The 21,610-nt window shown below is 37.3% G+C and overlaps 1 protein-coding gene across 1 annotated transcript; it reads right to left on the bottom strand.

Annotated features, from left to right (window-relative positions):
* Positions 1–16,930, bottom strand: LOC110795343 (autophagy protein 5). The gene is made up of 8 exons (XM_022000350.2): positions 16,579–16,930; positions 14,556–14,680; positions 13,661–13,727; positions 13,059–13,148; positions 10,871–10,958; positions 7,871–8,008; positions 1,699–1,830; positions 1–519 (listed from the first exon to the last, which is right to left on the bottom strand). The coding sequence occupies exons 1-8, from the start codon at positions 16,690–16,692 to the stop codon at positions 200–202; spliced, it is 1,074 nt and encodes a 357-aa protein (XP_021856042.1). The 5' UTR covers positions 16,693–16,930; the 3' UTR covers positions 1–199.
* Positions 16,931–21,610: the final 4,680 nt, after the last annotated feature.

Genomic DNA, 21,610 nt, shown 5'->3' with positions numbered 1-21,610 from the left:
TCTGATATGGAAACTTTGTAAGAGAACAATTGATAACTTGTTATTTACAGACTATTTGGGGTTTACAAATAGCACGAGTAAACAAAGAACACGGGGGTCGGAGAAAAGAAACCAACATAGAAGCCAAAGACTGGGGAAGTGACATATACAAAAGAGTTACCCAGTCCACATGAAACAATACTCTTAAAACAAAGACATGTTAACAATGAATCAAATACACACATATGTGAAGGTAGTGATCTGGGTTCATTAGGTTGTTGACTACCCAAGAGAACGGGATCTCGGGTTTTGGCTCAATGCCTTGAATTCGAATGAGTTTGATTTTAGCACTTACTGATGGTTGTTTGGTTTCAGTATGCTCACCAACTGATGTAGTCGCCTCTTCTACATCTTTTGTGTCGTCAGCATCTTCTGAATGTACTTCCTTAACCTCCGCTTCGGTTGTTTTCTCATTATTGCCTTCTCCAAAGTACTCTGGGAGAAGAGTCTTCATAGCATCACTTAGGGCAAAGCATTTACCTGCAGTGTTCTTCACATTTTGAGTATTTTCCTTCAACAAATGGAATATCATCATAGTTACTCGTCTACAAAAGGTGTTCATTAACAGACATCTGTATAACATAGCGACCTACTCAAATACTTGCTATATATGGTCAGAGCTACAGCAAAAAGAGATTTTATAGAAAACAAGTTAATAAGACAGTACCAAGAGCGGTCCTTCCATCCTTCCAAGACAATACCTAGGAATCTCAAAACTGTAGTGATGCATTAATCAGCAATACTTCAATATTCCCTCTGTTTTTCACACTTCCTAAGGATGTCCAAACTGTTTTTCATATTTCCTTTTCGGGTTAAAATACCTACTTCGTTCCCCAAAATACTCTAACAGGCACACATCTCAACTGCTGTTTTTCTCTTCCCCTAAACGTGCCACAGTTAAAATATACTTCGTAAAATCCAATCTCTATTACAGCCTTAATATCTCTCCCAAAACCCCATAGTGAAAAACAATAAAAGACCGTGATAACTATGCTTGGCAATTGGCATAGATACAGGTTATACAGCCAAATTCCGAACCATAGTTAAAATATAGATCGAAAATCAACAAACAAAAATCAGCTTTTTGATTAACAAATCAGAATTCTTTTTTAAAGCTTTATTTGAACAAATCAACCACTCCCTTGACAACTGAATCAAATCTCGTCAAACCTGTTGTGTTTCTAGAATAAGCACAAACAATTTGCTTAGAAAAAATCTTTTTTAATTGGAATATTTTATGTTTAGGAAAAAAAAGGTAAGGAAAAATAAAGGCGACAGCTTTTCGCAGATTGTTCTATTTGCTTTCTTTGTAATTTGCAGGAGATTTAACCTCCCGCTGAGAACAGGGCATAACAGATGAAAGACGTTGCCACTTGCCAGTCACCAAAAGAATTAAGGCTTGCCAAAAATGACATATGAAAATAGAAACAGAAAACCACTGATGACATGACTGTTGACTGCCTGAGAAAATATAGGACAGCTTGCAGTAGTTACACCAGTTGTTGCCATCTTTCCCACAATGGAAAATCGGGAATAATAGACAATTCTGAAAGGCTAGATTATTGAAGGCACATTGTCTTTGAAAATTAACGGTATTTGAACTAAAGAAGAAAAGGGGCAGATCAAAATTCAAAAAATAAATCTACAAAAAATGCTCACCTTCATCTTTATCAAGTCCAATGGGTCTGTTTATGTAAGAAATTTTCTCCCAGCTGTCAATCTCAGGGGCATCTTCCAAGTCATCGAACACCTTGGTAAAAATCCTAGCATACAGCCGAACTGGAATCCTACCTGCCACAATTTCACAAACATGGCTTTTGATTTGGCTGTACCAGATAGGCGGACTGTGACTAACAAAAAAATAAACAAACAGACTCAGGGAGCTGAGAAGGGAGACATTAATCCATAAGGTAATGCGCCATCATGCACACGGAAGAATACAAATGGCACCATTAATCTTACTTCCCCCGTTCCATATACCCTGATCATTTAACTGACTAATATTTGTTCCATATTATTTGTCAATTAGAATATAAATCTATTATTACTTAGTTTAAAACACCAATACAATATCGTTAGTCACTTCTTAAACTCTTTTTTTTTTTGGCAGAACACTTCTTAAGTTCTTAAAGTTGATGCAACAACTAACTCCTTAATATATGTGCACGACCTTAAAAAATATTTGTATGCGAATGGAGGAAGTAGATTTTACCACCAGTGGTAGATCTTGAACACTTGTACGAGCCTACGAGGAGGCCAATCGAAGAATTAAGCAATATAGTATGGAATTTATACAACTATATTCAAAATTTAGGGGGGGAGGCAGAAGTGCAGAACTAAAAATACCAGCGAAATTTTCGCCCGGGGCCACCCAGGCTATAATGAAGAACCGCTACTGTTTACCATTGGAATTTGCAGTAACGACGTTACGTTGGGGCAAAAGGGGGACCCGGCCGCTGTCCCCGGGCCTTGTCATAAATCTGGAAAATTTATATAGTATTTATTCTAGTAACTATAGTCAATGAAATGGGGCATGCTGCAGTCGTTGAGACTTGAGTGTAGAACAATTTGATACAATGTCCGATTGCCAATATATCCGGAATTTTCTTTTTAACGGTTTTTTCACCACACCGGGGGGTTTAACTTAATTCATCATATACCCTCGTGTTTTTAGTAATTCACCATATACCCTTGAGGTATGGAAAATTAACATGAATTATCCTTATTGACTAACGCCATCAAGTTTCCGTTATCTCCTACCTTTATCCACAAACCATTTCCTCCATGGAAGCCAGTCATTGCTGCTCCCCGTTCCTCTCTCCTCTCCTCCATGCTACTCCATCACCAACCACCTCCCTGCCGCCCCCTTATCTCTCCTACCGCCTACCGCTTAGCACTAGTGATAACCACCACCATTCTCCTTCATCAACAAATCTTCACAACCGCAAGCCATAACCGTTACAGTCACCATCTTTTCTCCTCACCTTTGTCTCCTCTTTCCTCTGCCCAGCCCACCTGAACCCACCTCCCCAACTACAATGAATACCGAAACCCCCCACCACCAGTGGCGGAGTCAGGATTTTTCGGATGGTGTCACTATTGTTCGCTGACCCGTATAAATCAATGTTCAATTCATAATTAACAAAAAAAAAATGACATTTCAAAACAGTTAAATAATACCCCCATACAATTACAATTAGATTGAAAATATACAGGACGGAGGCGAAATACAACAACTTTCAAAATTGGACGACATAGGGAGTAGTACATTGGTGCGCCAGGGTAACAGCTTAAAATATTTTTAAATCAAAAATAATTAAAAAAAAAAATCAGAATTAAAAAGAAAATATAAATAATACGTAAAAAATTATAATTATGGTTCTGAAAAGTCAGAAAGGCTAGCACGTGATTACCTTCATCCGTTGGATAAACAACTGTTGGGTAAACCCAAATTGAAAGGGAAAGCTAACAATAACCGCTGGTAAAGACAAAATGGAAGTGAAATTTTTTTAAAAATAATAAAGGACAAACAAAAATCAGATTTGTGTGGCCCCAACTCTTTCCTTTTGTTTTAACCTTTACTTTTACACTGCTTCCTCTTTATCTCTTTCGCAAAAATATAACACATATTTACAGACTTTCTTCCTCTTTAGTTGAAGCCTTGAAGGAGAAGATAGGGATGGAAATATCCAGTGGATGATCCATTAACCCGATCACCCGCTATAATTAAACGGGTGAAAACCCGAATTAAATGGATGAAAAGCGGGTGATGGGTGAAGCGGGTGATGGATGCGGGTTGGATGCGGGTGATGTTTTTTTATCCATCACCCGAACCGTCCCCGTTTATCACCCGATCCATCACCCATTTATTTTAAATATATTATTTATATTAATGTTTAAATATAAAATGTATTGATAAATCCATTATTTATTAAAGTTAGTACATATTTTTTTTTTTGGTTATTAGTTATGCGTGATAAGAAGTAATTATACGTTTCGGAATTAAATGTACGTATATATCCTTTTTCTTTTGGTTAATTACTATGCATATTATTAGATGGCGAATTTTTATAGTTCATAATTTTCACCCGAATACCACCCGATCCACCCGGTTCACCCGCGGGTGATGGATGGACGGAATGCGGGTGATGAGTAAAGCGGGTGACGGATGGACCGGGTGGAGCAGATGAAAGCGGGTGATGGATGCGGGTGATGCTCCACCCGATCCAAATCCCACCCATTTCCATCCCTAGGAGAAGAAGAAAGGTACAACAATGGTGAACTTGTAAGGCATGAAATTTACATCTTCATCTCTCTTATGTCTCACTGTCCCGGTCTCAAGATGTTGCATCCTTAATTTCTTTAATTTTTTTTAAAAAAAATTTAGAGCTTAATTTTTTTGTAAAATAATGGTGTCACTTGACCCAACATGACACACTGTAGCTCCGCCACTGCCCACCACCACCATTTGGAAACGCCCTCCACCCACCCAAAATACGCCCTCATAACCCCGGAAATAACCATCAGTCACTCAAAACCCACCCAACCAACACGAAATTCACTACCACCACCTTGAAATATCGCCATCTGAAGGAGAGGGCGGAAACCGTAGAGAGGAGAGAGAAAGGAGATCAAGAGGAGACAGAAAGAGAAGACTGAGGGGTGAGAGAAAGTAGATCGAGAGGAGAAAGAGGCAATGGTGGTTGTCATGGCAAGAATCAGGAAACGATGCGAGAAAAAGAGTAAAGGTGAAGGAAGGAGGAGGTGGCGAAAGTTGATCTGAGCTGAATAGCCCCAAAAGTTAACGCTTCCCCTCTCTTCTAATCTCTCTCCTCCCTCGTTCGCCCTTTCCCTATTTTTTCTTCCTCGACGTTCAAACTGATATGAGCTAAATCGCCATGGATGAAGAATACGATGCCATAGTTCTCGGAAATGGTTACAAGGAATGCATTCTCAGTGGTCTACTCTCTGTTGATGGCCTCAAGATTTTGATTTCACCCTTTTCCCTCTCAATTTCTCTTTGATTTTCATTGAAGGTTTCGTCAATCGATAATTTGAGATTCATGCTCATAATGTTTAATTGAAATGGGTTTCTCTGTAATTTTTTGTTTGAATGAGGAGGTTATATTAACGGAGATTGATGGTGAAGGTGGAGGAGAGATGAAGATGGAGGAGAGATGAAGAAGATGAAAATGAGAGATCTAACAGAGAATTAATGGCAAGGTCAAGTCATGTTAATTTTCCAAACCTTCGGGGGTATATGGTGAATTACCAAAAACATGACTACATGAGGGTATACGGTGAATTAAGTTAAACCTCTAGGTATTTTGTGAAAAAACCTTTCTTTTACAGTTTTTGCTTTTCTTTTCCGCTTTTTCTTCATCTGCTTTCACCTGGAGGTAGGGAAATTGCCTTGTTTACTTCTTTCCATTGAAGAGTACAGGTGGAGTAATTTCTGAAATAATTCACTGCTTTACCATCATTTCCTATTTTCCTCTTTTTATTATTTTTTCGTACTTTCCATTTCGGTTTTTATAGAGATAATATGAAATATTTGTACAATAGTTAATACAAGTAAATTTATGAATAAAACTTATAAACAACATAAAATCCGGCCCCCATCAAGATTGATTTTAGGTTTCTGGCTTCGTCCCTAAAATTTGGTGGGACTTGGGAGAGCAATTTAACTTTGAAGGAATAGTTTTACATCAAGTACCTCCAAAATGTTCACCTAAGAAACCAAAAACAAGTTCATGCCACACGTGAAGAAAAGTAAAGAACAAAAGTAATATTTTTGAAGAAGGGAAAAGGGAAGAGAGTATTAGTGAAACAATTTCCTAGGGAACATAGGTGTATTAGTCATATTTTAATGTAAAGTTGTGAACGAAGGACAAGTTGGTAAATATAATGATTTGAAACAAAAATGGACCCAAAAAGTTACTTGTGACCTTCACCTTCTGTGTAAACAGTTTCACGTTTGGACTTAATCAGAAACAAAAGAAGAGGCGGGGGGATAAAAACAACTACATCTCAGTCAATATAAAATGCCAAGACATTCAAAAGTTTGAACAATTGAAGCTCTGGTGTTCTAAGTCAGAGTTGGTATTTTCCTTTTCTGACTTCTAAATTGTCCCTAATCCAATTTATTGGGTACTTTGACTTCTCTCCATTTCTTTTCACTTCTGCTTACTAGTTTGTTTGGGCGGGGTGGGGGTGGTGGAGGGAACTAGGCTGCTATCTTTGGTGCTTCTTCCTATACCGGTACTTGAAACGCTAACCTTTCCCAATCCATGTGTCTGTTTGACAATCCAAGGTGTCCATCAAGAATTATTTGCAAGATGTTCTTCACCTTTTGTGGAGTTTGGATATATATTCCTTTATGCCAATACTAAGGTTCTTCTTGTTGTTCTTCTGACGATCACCTCCTCGTGAACCTTGATGTAATTATATTTTTCATTTTTGACTTCCTTGTGAAGCTTGATGTAATTATATTCTTCATTTTCGCTACATTTTACATATTTTTCTTCTTGTATGGTTTCCATTCTAAATGGCGGGTGCCAAAAAGTATATCAAATTCCCTTGATAATTTTTTTCAGCTCTTTATCTCCACTCCAAGAGTGTTCTTTTTCAGGGGTATTCAATTGATCTTATTCTTCTAGGTAATGTTATAGTCACTTGCTCATTAAGGTGATAGTGAATTTCAATTCTTGGTAGAGATAGGACAAAAAAACATAGTGATTGGAGAGAAGAACCCAATTATGCACCTAATAGCATCAATTTGCGTGAAAGTAACGACAATGGATTCAGAAAATCGAGGTCTTTGAACAAAATATTAAATTTTAAAATGGTACGCAGAACTGTCACTATTGGAACTTAGAGTTCAATCAATGCAATTGATCCATCAACTCTTTTTCTCAAGCGCAAATAAGCCTCACAAATACATGTATGGATCTTAAGCTGTGTTCTTTCACGGAACAACTCGTTGTCCTAAAAGTGCAAAAAACAGCACAAACTAAAAACTGAAGAATCTTACAACTAGCATTATGTGATACTTCCTCCGGATTTTTTTAGGGGTTACATATAACAATTGCGGCCGTATTTACATTTCTATTTTTGGCAAATTTTCTACCCACTCGCTAATTATTTAATATATCATACTTTCCTACGGGGCCACCACTACAATAAACTCCCTCTCTACTTTGATTAAATTATTTTTCCCACCATACTTTTTTCTATTTGTTTATTACTCCCTCCCCCAATCGTTTTATTATTATATTACATTCAACTGTCCTTTCTTAATTGACATGTAACTCGTAAAAAATATGGAGGGAGTATCATTGAACAGACTCCTCACCCACTAATCCAATTTTTGTAAGTTTAATGAGATTTTCTAGGGTCAAAATATTGCAAATTATAACCATCACTCGAGCCTAACAAAAAATTCCAAATTTTTTACACCCAAACCAAAATAAGGATCACTGTAACACATGAGATCAAGAAAAGAAAAGTAAACAGGTGAGGAAATTAGTTAATTCATCATGTACCCCACATACCAAGGCCAAGTAAAAAATTGCCTCCTTTAAGAGCTTAAGATTTATAAGGAATTTGATAATTTAACATGCATTTACTACTATACTAGTATAAAACCCCCAATACAGCCCTGCAAACCCCAATTTTCTATTTAACTTTGACAGAATTATTTAACAGTCATGGTAAATTCAAATTCCTAATGTATTTGCGTATTTACGTAACTGTAGGAAAACAAAAATAAAAGATCTCAATGTGGATGCAAAATCCAAGCAGATCTAACTTGACATAATAGTATGATTACCTGTTTTGGCACCAGGATTATCTGTATTACCGGCATCAGACAAAGGTTTTATTGTTGGGTACAGTTTTGCTGAGTAATCATCGTCAACTGCTCCAAGCTTCAGCTTTGATGTTACCTTGAGGAAGGATTCCAAATTTCCTGATACAACCAGATAGATAAATTGTTGATGCATTCACTAGAAAGTACAAAATCTATAATAAGAAAATGAAATAGAAGAATTCAGGAGAGGAAGTGACCAGAAGAAATCATAAAGATGGTCAACTGAGTTTAAACCACTAAAATGTGTGTGGAATCAAAATTTTGACAATTGGGTATTGACATAGAGTTTCATATCCTAAATAGTGATAGCAAAAAGCCTCTTGAAGTAGCTTTCAGCTAGCAGAGAAGAGAATTGTAAGAATTCCCAAGAAAATCCTAAAATAAGGAACATGATAACTGAATCCTAACAGAGATTACAATGCTTAACAATAGATTCATAACCATATACTTTAAAGTTTAACAACAATACTGTCTAAATCTTGATATAGTGATTAGCCGTGCAGCAGAAGTGCGTGCACAGAGACAACTTTCAAGTGTCTCGCAAAATGACAAGGCACAAAACATACATAATTTAAATCTTAGACAGAAAATTGACCCCCTCAATCATTTCATGGGAATCGTCAAGCCCGTTTCAAACACTTTGGTGAAATTACCAGTTCAAACTTCAAATACAAAGAAAGCAGTCCTAGTAAGTAATTCCTTGCCCAGTTTCAGCCAGAGTGAAACAGATTAGTTTTGAAGCATTGCTTTTGTAAACAAATTCCCTAAATGTTATTAATGGTTGGATTGCCAAGACTGTTGTTTGCTGGTACTTGTTTGCTGGTACTGATGGTTGCCAGCTGACCCAACCCACCAACCCAACCTGAACCCAACAATAAAAGGTTGGGTCAAGATTGTAAACCCATTTAATTAAATGGGTCAACCCAACCCGTTTTAAATGGGTTGGGTCAGGTTGAGATTTTCAACCCGAAAGCAACCCGCCTAACACATATATTCCCTCCGTCCCAAAATTTAATTGTCGCACTAAGCTTTTCACAGAGTTTTATGCGATAAGTTGTTGTATGCTTATCTATTATAGTTTAATAGAAAAGTAGGTGTAGTGGGAGATAGTGAAAGAATTTTCTAATTGAATGTGAGAGAATGTGGGTCATAATTTTGGGTAGTGAAAAGAGAAAGATAATAAAAATATTAGTGGGTCCATGCCATAAAAGGAAATGTGACAATTAAATTGGGACGGCGTAAATGGAAAGTATGACAATTAAATTGGGACAGAGGGAGTAACTAATTGGGTCACCTCAACCAGTTTAAAATTTTGAGTCTTTTTAGATTTAATAAATTATAAATATGAAAATTTTAAACTAACACCTAATAGTTGAGGGTACCTACTCTTTTCTCTCAATATCTATCATCTCTATCTCATCTCAAAAATTCTTAACCTAGATTTATTCTCTATGTACGTATTCTCTACATCAACAAATAAAGCATTAGATTTATGGTCATTTCCTAAATAACAATGAAGGAAGACGAGAAGAAAAAGTAAATAACAAACTCCTTCTTAGCATATGAGTGTCGCCTACTCATCTGGCTTTCTTTAATTCATTTATTACAAATTATTATTGCCAAATTAATTCACACTATTCAAATTCAAGCAAGGATGTAGTACAGATGTGTAGAATGTTATTTTAAAGATTTTATTTCTCATTTTTTCCTCCAACATTGAATTATTATTTGAGGTTCTTATTTCCTGACAAATACATATTGGAGTATTAGTTTTTACTACAAGATTTTCCTCAAAAGAAATTACCCTTTAATTTTAAAGTCAAGTCGATTCACTTCAAGAGAAAAAAACTTAAACGGGTCAACCTTGGTTCGACCCATTTATTAACAGGTTGGGTTGGGTTGAGAATCTCAGCCCGTTTACAGGTCGGGTTGGCTTGGAAAAATCTCCACCCGTCTATTAATGGGCCGACCTGATTCTGACCCAACCAACCCATTGACAGCTCTTAAGTGCTGGAACGGCAAAGAGGCGGTATCCACCGAACTCCAATCACACACCTGTTTAATTAATGTAAGTTGTGAAGTCTCAATTGTATATGTTCCAGTAAAGTATGTTTCAGTAGAGAAGCATAACACAACTATAGATTTACACAGAGAAAAACTAAAACCCAACCACAAACTCATTTCTTTGTTAGAATTTGGTTCAGCGGTAAAATTTTGGCCGTTGTGATTTACAAGTGCCATGAGAAATCGACATCACAAATTCTTATTTACAAGGGGTGTACAATAAATATTGTACACCAGAGTAAAGTTGACTTAAAATGTTTAAAAGTTACATTCATATATGTAAAAGTCATCTATTTTTTAATGATAAATTTTTTCATTTGAATAAAAATTATTTTATCAAAATCACTAATAATGTATAAATTAATCATTTAACCCTTTAAAATGTTTATTTATCAACTTTTTATTTTTATAATATAAAAGTTACAAAAAAGTAAGTTAGAGTTACAAAAGACTGCATAAAAGTTATCTTGGTGTACAATAAATTTATTGTACACCTTGTGTGCGCAAGACCTTTTGAATCTACATATCCTACCGGTGCAGGAAGGGACAACATCGTTCCAGATCCTGTCTTTTTTCCATTCTAAGAAATGGATTGCATTGTTATGCCACAAAATATTTTCTTGGAGAAGAGGACTTAAAGGATATGAAAGTGGGTGGGGAAGTTTGGAAGTTGATGTCGGCAATGTTTAATCAAATAAGTTAAATATTTACACTTGAAGATGAGGTTCCTCTCTCCTTTACAGTTGCGGAAGAGACAAGAAGGAAGCTGCCTTGAACAGTATGCTATGCTCATAATACTCATTTCTAATCTATATCTCTGCTTCTTCCCATATGAGATTGAAATCACATGAAGTAAAATGTTATTGTTTGTCTAACTTTAATGAATAGCTCTCTTACCATTTATTAAAGATTGCCACAATTCCAACTGATCTGACTGTGACATGTTCATAATATTCTTACAGTTTCCATTAATTATGTAGGTAGCCTGCAAAGACAAAGACAATCAGCAATTATTCAATGACTCGATAACAGCGGAAAACTTAACTAACAAACATACCAACTTCCTGAAGGCAGAAAAAGAAAGCAGGTGTTTCCCATCTAAAGTCTAAACCTGCGGAGTGAATTAACAATGACAAGTACATAATAACTACGAGGTTTGATCAGTTGATCACTATGTAGTTAAAACTTAAAAATCATAGCTTGGTATTTTACGAAAATCATATTACTATTCTTGCACTTATGCGCGAATGAGAAGGATTTCTTTTGGACAGCTGTTGTTATGCAGGCTAGAAAAGCCAGCAAGTCAATTACATAATACTCCCTCTGTTCCTTAAAGTTCTTCCCGTTTCCCGAATTGGAGTTCCTTTTTATTCTTTCCATTGTGAATCTTTTCCTTTTTTTGCAAATGTTTTTACCCAAACTACCCCCATTCTACAATTTAATTTTCTACCATATCCTACCTTAATTTCCATTGATTTCCCCACCCACCTTATTTAATTCATTATTCCCACTTAATTTCTTTCTTTATTCATTTCTCTCTCTTTTCTTTGTTCATAAAGTAGAATCTTATTTATTTAATATTTTCTCTTACCCCCAATCATTACAAGATTCCAACTTTCTTAATCCCCACCCTGATTCCAAACAGAAAGTAATGAAGAAACTATTTTTTCTCCATGGTGTAGATTGGAGTTGTATATTGCTTAATCACTGTTTTAAGTATGCAAGATAGGAACCGATAGTAGTTGTATTAAATTAAATCATCAATGGTGGAATACAACTTAGGTAGAGAGAGTAAATGGACATGACAGAATAATCAACTTGCATTCTCTTTCCCTACTCCTCTATTTACAGAATAACTAACTACCTCTTCTTGTTGCTCAAGCTACCCATAATATTATTGTGACACTAGTTTAAAAAAAATAAGCTATCCATAACAACAATATTATGACACTTCCTGATGTGCCCTTTCCCTATACGGGCTATATCCGATGCATTACACGTGGAACGTAAGGCTCTTGAACTTTTGTGAAGAAAGTAGTTATGTACAAAGAAAGTAGTTCCATATATAAGAGGATATATGGTTCCTGCAGGTTGTTTCATACCCCGTGCTCTTGGATTTTGAAAAGAACAAAGACGTGAAATTCATAGGGAAAAAATATGTCATTGCAATTCTAGGCTATTTGTGATCATAGAAGGCTGTGTTTGATATTCTTTAGTTAGATAATTTCATGGGTATATAGTAGATCTGAATCATCTGATGGAGCTTTTCATATTACTGGGTTATGCAATGTGGTAGAGATTTTCAAGCTTTATAACTACAATTTTCAGTTTTTTTGTTCAAAAACATGACTTCCTCCATGTCTAACTGTCTACAACATATTAATTACATCAAAACATCCTAGAGTGAGCCCTGTTCGCAGTTTTTGCTTTCGTAAAAGTTTCTTTCTGGGTAAAAACCGTAAAATCAATCATGTTTGTCCAAACTTTCAAGGATGCTCTCCATCGATCTTTTAACCACAAAAACTTCCCGACCAAGAGGACTTTTGAAAGAGCATGCTAACAGGTCACAAGGATCTTTCCTCCCTTCCCTCTCTCTTCACCCAACACATACATCAACCACCCAACGAAATTTAATGCGACGGTAAAAGTTATCCCACTCCTAGCATTTCATAGGCCACCTCAGACATCACTGCAACCACCATCCTTTCCTGACTTGCTCATACTCCTCCCCGCCCCACCCCCAATTCCTAGCATTTCATAGGCCATCCGCCGCCACCATCTTTTCCTGATTTTCTTACACTCCTCCCCCCCCCCTGAAGTCCTTCCAGTAAATACCAGATGATCCTTTGAAAGAGCTGCGGAATAAATTCATAACGTATACAATGATTTAATATTCAATCTGAGAGCTTCACACTACAAACCACATCAGTAACTCAGCAAGTGAAAGTCAACATACATTTTCTACAGTCACAAGCACCTATAACAGAGTATACAGCTTCCCTTCACAAAGATGCATGTGCAGGGAATATATATATATATATATGTATCTAGCCACAAAATGCATTTAGTTTTCCATGCAATTTACCTCTTTCAGAGAGTTGATGAAGCTCCACTTAACTGCGTCTTCGCCTTCACATGGGGCCAGTATGTTACTTGGATAACCTCTAAAGTGCACCTGTAAAGGTTAAAAAAAATTTTAAAATTTTAAAAAAAAAAGATTAACACAAAGGGGAAGGGGGGGACTAATGTTATCCATATGGATTCTTGGTTTAAGAAGATAAAACCAGGCCAGAAGAAAAAAAGACGTTATCAACATGGATTCATAATTCAGCCTCTTTGACTAATTTAGCTAGGGGCTTTAACTTTTCGATTGGGGGAAGCAACAACAACAAATGGAAAAACAGAGTACCCTTACAAAATCCAACTAGATATGACAAAATAAAGTGTAGACTACAAGCCACAAAATCCATCAAAAATTGTGAAATGCTTAAGAAACAACAACAAAATAAAATGCAATTGATGGTTTCCCTAACCAAAAAAGCACATGATTTGGAATCCTATCCTTAATTTCTAGCCCAGTGCAATTATGCACTGTAAACACAACCAAAGTTACATGTCCAACTACTTGTTCATCTGCAGTTCCTGCAGTCATAAAATGAATTTTTAGAAATATCAAGTTAAACTTACCGTAAGATTCCAAGGTCTCTCAGGCTCCGCACAAAGAAGATCAAAGAGAACGCCAGTTGGTATATACCTGCACAAAGACACACCCGTGATGACAACTCCAAATCTGTTATTCAATTATGACTATAGGAAAGGATAACATCTGCATGACTTTCGTCTATACATATAGGTCAGTAACTCATATTGTTTAAGACTTGCGTGAGTGATGTCGTATAACACTGCAAATAAGGTTATGGCATGGAAACAATATGCGCAAGGTATAATGATACGGCAACTCATGAGCACATTTACAAAATTAAAATAATTCCATAGTTTTGAGAAAGCAAATCAAAATGCGCTGCTGCTTTGTTAACAACAACCAGCCGGGGAACAGATCACCACCATGAACAAGCTATGTTTCTCATACTCCCTAGAGAAACAACATTCATTAGAAACATCTAATGTAGGATCATCCAGTTTCTCTGAGATATTTCATTTATGCTGATCATGACATGCAACTACCTTTAACCCATAAAGGTGTTTGATACTCCCTCCCTCCATAAAAGATTGCCCCATATACCATAAATGGATATCCCTGTTTGTTTGCCCCATACCTTATTTAGTTTGTGGTCTCCATATGTCTCTCCTCACACACTATTATTTAATCTAACTAAAAGACAAACCTACCTACTCATTTGCTTTTGATTATACCCAATTCTTAATAAAGTGTATTTTTCCTATGGGGCAGTCTTTTAGGGGCGGAGGGAGTAATTGCTAAACCTCAAAAGGTAGCATCAGGAAAAAAAATTGAGGATCAAAGTTTATAAAGCTTATTCATAAGAACTTGAGTTCATGAATACAATGATGATGCTATTCAATATAATAGTCTGACATTCACAAAATAAGTTCAGGACTATACCATTTTAGGGGTAATCCCTTGTACTCAAACCAAACAGTATCATCCCCTGGAGGAAGTGTACTGCTGAAGAGGGGTTTTATTTGAGGTGCTAGCAGTGGCAGATAACCTATCCGTGGAGCTAATATCTGCAGTACCAAAACAAGCAGCATACATATAAAAATATGAAAACAAGGAAATCTCATGTCTGAGTAAAGCAAAGAGAATCATGTTAAGGACAAGAAAAGATGTAAACTATTAAAAAAGAAAAAACTAGTTGTTAGAAGCTCATAGAGCAAGGACAAGGAAAATTTAAGAGGAAACTAATTTATGTATTTTGACAAATCACATATGCTCTTCATATCCTAATAGTGCCTCAACTCTTAATACGCTGACAGTAAATTATGGGGGCGCAAAGGAGAATACTCTCACCATAAATAGCAAGACATTGAAATTGGTGTGGATTGTGGAAGGAGAAAATAGTTACCAATAGAACATACAACCGGACCTATTTCCTTCAGTCAGTCCTCACCATAAACCAAAATTTTAATTTCATCAGCTCCACAGACATACTTTTTTAACTAATTTCTCATTTCAATATCCAATATATGATCTCCACACATAATCAAAAGATAAACATGTCACATTAGAAGCCATATCAACTTCCCGACTTTGTTCAGTTAAAAAATACCATTGCCTCTTCAATCAAGAAAACAGAAAGAAAAAAATAATAATAATAATATAGTAAGGCCATCACCATGGACCATGGTCACTAGCTTTCTTATGATGATGACACCATTATCAGATTTTCTATTTTCTATGCAACAGAAACTCTCCTTGCCTTTCATTCATGAGACCAAACTACTGATCATCCATGCAACAGTCATATCATCCCATTTCTCTGAAACATAGGTGTAACATGAATTCATCAAAATATAATTTAGATTATTGTATCATGTCCATCCTCTCTCCACCACTCAATCCAAAAAGAAATAAACTACTTTTCCCAGTCCACCCTAATAGAGTAGATGTCACTATTAATTTTGTGGATATATTTTCAACAACATGCACAAACTAAGGACAACCTCTTTTATAATCTCAATTGTTGGACCTCTCTGTCAAGAGGATCTCCGATCTCCAATACAAATCCCTATTACTTCACAAATGAAACCTTAGTTTGAAACATTCACAAAACAAAAACCACAGCACCTGATGTGATTTGCACTTTTTAAATTATGAGACCAAGTTCGGACCTACATGTCAGAACAAAGGAAATTCTCTTCACAAACTTGAATCCACAAACATGAAAGTATCAACGTTTATCATTCATTCCATTGAAGTTTCACCTGCTCAACTCAGAAGCACCAACATCAATTTCCACTACCGCCATGCTCATGAATTAGGAGATAATATTAATCAATTTAGGGGCTAATATTTAAGGGGTTGGTCAACAGATAGAGGTGGCACTAGTGGTGGTTCGTTCTGAGAGTGGTGGTCAGAATCAGATCAATGAATCTACTGCCCCAATTGGAAGTAAACTTTTTACACAACGGGACGTCGGGAAACCCATTAACCCCATTTGGAGGTAATCTACTAACCTCCCAAACTAACTTACATAATAGTTCACCTCCTATAGTGGCTCCACCATTGTTGAGCGTCACATAAAAAGAAACTGTTTACACCTTTACTCAGTTCGACGACACAACATACAATCACCTCTAACTGGATTCTGTAAAATGCTCAGCCTACCATAATAGGCAACAACTTAGTTAGATTGAGTAGTGTTAGACAACAACAATATTCATTTGGCAATCCAACTAGTAACTAAAGATTCTAGCATAGACCCAACAAACCTAAATCAGCAACAAATTGCATTAATTAGTGTCACACCAAAGACCAAACGAAGAAGAAAATGACAATCAAACTAAGAACTAGAATTAACCCAACAATCACAGGATTAAAGATTAGTAAAACTGCAACAACAAAAAGCAAATTAAAACAAAAAAAGAAAAAACCCAAAAGTGAATAATGAAAAAAAAATGCAGACCAGAACTGGGGGAGGAGGAGGAAGAGTGGCGACTTCAGAATCATGGAGGTGAATTTGAAGGGGTATAGCTCCTTTCCATACGTATTTCAAGGCTTCTGTCCCTTCGTTCTCCATTTCTTCCCAAATTTTCTTTCTTTATCTCTCTCTAGATGAATTAAGAACTAAAATTTGGAGTGATTTGTGCAGATTCCTAGACTGTTTTTCTGGACAACAATGGGACTATGGGAGAAACTTTAAACTTACGGAATACGGAGGAGGAAGATGGAGAACGATCGAACTCATCGAAGACCCCCCGGTTTTCTTTGTGGGAGACTTGGGTATACAGCGTATACTGATCGGGTTGAGCCATGCTCCGATCCAAAACCTGACCATAATTGGAGGTTTTTGTTTTTTTACAGTCAGATAAACCAATTTTTTTTGGTGTTAGCACCCGATTCATCAGATTCACCGTTAAGGCTAATTCGGATTCGGGGCGAGTTATGGGTGGATATGTTTCAATCCCTCCCAATTGTTGTTGCGGGGATCGAACAATGATACTCCCTGCCAAGTTCAGCCTCAATCACCACTAAACCAACATACAATTGGTGCTAGATTAAACCGATTACATAAAAAAAAATGCTCGTTCTTGCCCTATGTGCTAGCATATGGGCTTGATGGACACAGAATCTACTGACTTTAAGGATAAGAGCAAAAGAGGCCAATTTTGCAACCGAGTGGATTTCCCAAACAATGTTCCTTATTTTTTTGGGGGCTTGATCCCGGATCTCTTATATTATCCACTGCATTTTGTTATTATGATAATATATGTTCCGCACTTAAGGCCTTCTTTGAGCCCAAGCAAGATAGTTTACATTCCGCATGAATATGAGAGCTTGCAAAGGTACGGTCCGCTCCAAATATATGTTTAAAACTTCCACATTCGACAGCTCATCCCATCGGTGCTGACCAAGAGCTTCCATCCCTGGCGCGGGCCTAGCTTCGTGCTGGGCCTTGCGTCTAGCAAGCTCGTCCGATGTTTATTTCGTACGTAGCGCTTTCGATTCGTTTTCCGATTCCGAAATTCATTTCCGATTCGAACAATATTTAATATTTCGGATCCCGGAATTTATTTCCGTTTCGAACAAATATTTAATATTTCCGATTCCGGAATTTATTTCCGATTCCGATAATATTTCCGATTCCGGCAATATTTCCGTTTCCGGCAATATTTCCGTTTCCGGCAATATTTCCGATTCCGGCAATATTTCCATTTCCGATAATATTTTCCGATACGTACCATGTTTCCGTTTCCGGCAACATCTACAACTTGGATAATATTTATATTTCCGATACGATCCATATTTCCGTTTCCGGCAATATCATCGTTTCCGGAGTATTCATAATTTGCCTTTTAACGATTTCAGCTCCCACTGGAATCGAGATCCGTCGATTCCGAATATTCATAAATGGAGTATTTAATTCACTTAAATACTTGATCCGTTCACGTACTATTTGTGTGACCCTACGGGTTCAGTCAAGAGTAAACTATGGATTAATATTATTAATTCCACTTGAACTGAAGCGGCCTCTAGCTAGGCATATAGTTCACTTGATCTCACTGAATTATTAACTTGCATAATTAATACTGAACCGAATTTATTAAACTTAGCATTGAATGCATACTTGGACCAAGGGCATTATTTCCTTCGGTCTCCCACTTGTCCTTAGGGACAAGTGTGAATAGCCTAATTCCTTTGTCGCTTAATGCTTGCTCATGAACATAAGGTAAGAGTTGTCATCCTTATTATGTCCAGAGGTATTTCTCGGTTTCAGAGTCCAACTAATCAAATAAGCAGATAATCATAGCCTATGATTCATCTGAGCACGACCATGCATTTTGCAGTTTCTAGCTCTCCGAGTGGCCTTGTACAACTTTCAGCATCTCATCCCGGTTTATGGGAGGACAATCCCAATCTTGTGATCTTGAGAATAGACTTTGTTTGATAGGTGATTACCCGAGCATTGCCGTTATAGCCTCCTTTTACGGTGCGACGGTTGACAACGTCAAAGTAACCAGTTCTCAAACAAGTAATCTCAAATCACTCAGGTATTGAGGATTAGTGTCTAATAATTTCAATGAAATTTACTTATGACAAATTTTCATCTCTTACAGTAAAGTTTCATAGGTCTGTCCGATACTAGTCTTCTCAAAGTAAGTATCTATGCAAATGATTGTGACATTGCCATGTCCACATAGCTCAAGAAACAGAACTACTAGTCATCTTGCATTATAGTCGTCTAGTGTTTTCTATGCGTCCACCTATATAGAAAACTCCGACCAGGGACTGGTCCTGACAGTCTATCTTGAATACATCGTCAAATTGAAGGGACTCATCATTTAATAAACCACAAATTAAATGGAAAATGAATTCTATTCATTTATATGAATGGTTAACCAAAACGTTTTACAAAGTATTAAACTCTAAAACTTTAAAACATTAATTAAGGACATCAAAGCCATTCTCCAACATGCTTGATTCCCATTGCTGCAGTGTGCGAGTTGTGCTTCGTTTGCGGCAGAGGTTTAGTTAATGGATCTGAGATGTTATCGTCAGTTCCAATCTTGCTTATCTCGACTTCTTTTCTTTCAACGAACTCTCGTAGAAGGTGAAATCTACGAAGTACATGATTGGCTCTCTAGTGGTGTCTAGGCTCCTTTGCCTGTGCAATAGCTCCGTTATTGTCACAATACAGAGCTATTGGTCCTTTAATGGAGGGGACTACACCAAGTTCTCCTATGAACTTCCTTAGCCAAATAGCTTCCTTTGCTGCTTCATGTGCAGCAATGTACTCCGCTTCAGTTGTAGAATCCGCAATGGTGCTCTATTTAGCACTTTTCCAGCTTACTGCACCTCCGTTGAGGCAGAAGAAAAACCCAGACTGTGATTTGAAATCATCCTTGTCGATTTGGAAACTGGCGTCCGTATAGCCTTTAACAATTAATTCATCATCTCCACCATAGACCAGGAAATCATCTTTGTGCCTTTTCAGGTACTTAGGAATATTCTTGGCAGCAGTCCAATGTGCCTCTCCTGGGTCTGACTGGTATCTACTCGTAGCACTGAGTGCGTACGCAACATCCGGACGTGTACATATCATAGCATACATTATTGAACCAATCAATGATGCATATGGAATCCCACTCATTCGTCTACGCTTAACCAGTGTTTTTAGGCACTGAGTCTTGCTTAGAGTCATTCCTCGTTTGGAGTCTGCCATATTGAACCTTTCAAGTACCTTATTGATGTAAGTGCTTTGACTAAGTCCAATCATCCTTTTATATCTATCTCTGTAAATCTTGATGCCCAGTATGTACTGTGCTTCTCCTAAATCCTTCATTGAAAAACATTTCCCAAGCCAAATCTTAACAGAGTTCAACATAGGAATGTCATTTCCGATAAATAATATGTCGTCAACATATAATACTAGAAAAGCAATTTTCTCCCACTGACTTTCTTGTATACACAAGATTCGTCTGCGTTCTTGACGAAGCCAAAGTCACTGACTGCTTCATCAAAACGTATATTCCAGCTCCTTGATGCTTGCTTTAATCCGTAAATGGATTTCTTAAGCTTGCATACCTTTTTAGCATTCTTTGGATCCTCAAAACCCTCAGGCTGTGACATCCATCTGCCATATTTCGTAATCGTAATATGCAACGACTGCTAACATTATCCGAATAGACTTTAGCATTGCAACTGGTGAAAAGGTTTCATCGTAATCCACACAGTGGACTTGCCTGTAACCTTTTGCAACCAATCTATCTTTGAAAACTTCTAGTTTCCCATCCTTGTCCTTTTTCAGTTTGAAAACCCATTTGCTTCCTGTTGCTTGGTAGCCATCTGGCAAATCGACCAAATCCTAAACTTGGTTTTCAGACATGGAGTCTAATTCAGATTGCATGGCTTATTGCCATTTCTTGGAGCTAGGGCTCGTCATAGCTTGTTTGTAAGTCACAGGTTCATCGCTTTCCAGCAATAAAACTTCATGGCTCTCGTTCGTCAAAATATCTAAGTACCTTTCCGGTTGAGACCTATATCTCTGCGATCTACGCGGGGTTACATTTCTAGATGGTTCCTGATTCTCACCAGATACTTCTAAAGATCTCTGAGTTTCAACCTGAATGTCATCTTGAGCATTCTCTAGAGTTTGTTGTTCGACTCGAATTTCTTCGAGGTCTACTTTTCTCCCACTTGTCACTTTGGAAATGTGATCTCTTTCCGAAAAGATACCATCTCGAGCAACAAACACCTTATTCTCAGATGTATTGTAGAAGCACTACAACAAAAGGGTACATATTTAGACGGAATAATTGCGACGGTGTAACAAAGGGTCGCAATGAATTTCGGTGCGCGGATATTACTTTGCAAATAGCGGCGCTTTACACGGTCGCAACATATTACGACTCACTAAAGCGTCGCTATTTACAAAAAAAAAAAAAACACCATATCCCGCCTAATTCTCCTATCCCTGCTCCCACACCCTGCTCCACGATTATCAGATCTCCCTCAAACAACCGACTCAACCTACACTCCCAAAAATCAACTGCTCAGTGCTACCTAGAAACATTCCTTCAGAAAAACTCAAACAACTTTCTTACTCTTCTCTCTAATTTTGATTTCTAAAAAGATCAAGGATTCTCAATTAATCATCTGTATCAATCGTTGCTTGCCGGAAACAGCCACAGAGGTGAAGAACCACCCATTACCCCCGCCAATTCGTGGCCCAAAACCCGCGACCCGTCTCTCACTCCTCTCACTTATTTGGTGTTGGGTTTTTCTTGTTGTCTACCATCGCCGTCGTGCACCACCTCCGGTGTGGCATTGGCGCTGATCCTTCCTTACTTCATCTGCTTCGACACAAGTTGATGCTGCTGCCATCCTTCTAGCACGGCTGGCGGTTGCGGGTGGTGGTTGATCCTTGCCGCCGCTCTCTTTCCGGTTGATCTCATTTGAGGGTCACGTTTGGGGATATTTTCGGAGACCCTGTTGGT

Source organism: Spinacia oleracea, chromosome 4 (genome assembly GCF_020520425.1).
Source record: "Spinacia oleracea cultivar Varoflay chromosome 4, BTI_SOV_V1, whole genome shotgun sequence".
Lineage (NCBI taxonomy): Eukaryota > Viridiplantae > Streptophyta > Magnoliopsida > Caryophyllales > Amaranthaceae > Spinacia > Spinacia oleracea.
The sequence above is the reverse complement of the archived record's forward strand: the minus strand, read 5'-3'. Positions and strand labels throughout refer to the sequence as shown.

Excerpts from the sequence above, each read along its gene's own strand:
- LOC110795343 (XM_022000350.2), bottom strand. The coding sequence starts at position 16,692 with ATGGAGAACGAAGGGACAGAAGCCTTGAAATACGTATGGAAAGGAGCT. Across the intron at positions 10,959-13,058 it reads TCATCAACTCTCTGAAAGAG|GCTACCTACATAATTAATGG; the intron begins GTAAATTGCATG and ends TTGTCTTTGCAG. Across the intron at positions 520-1,698 it reads TGGACTTGATAAAGATGAAG|GTAAATGCTTTGCCCTAAGT; the intron begins GTGAGCATTTTT and ends AGAACACTGCAG.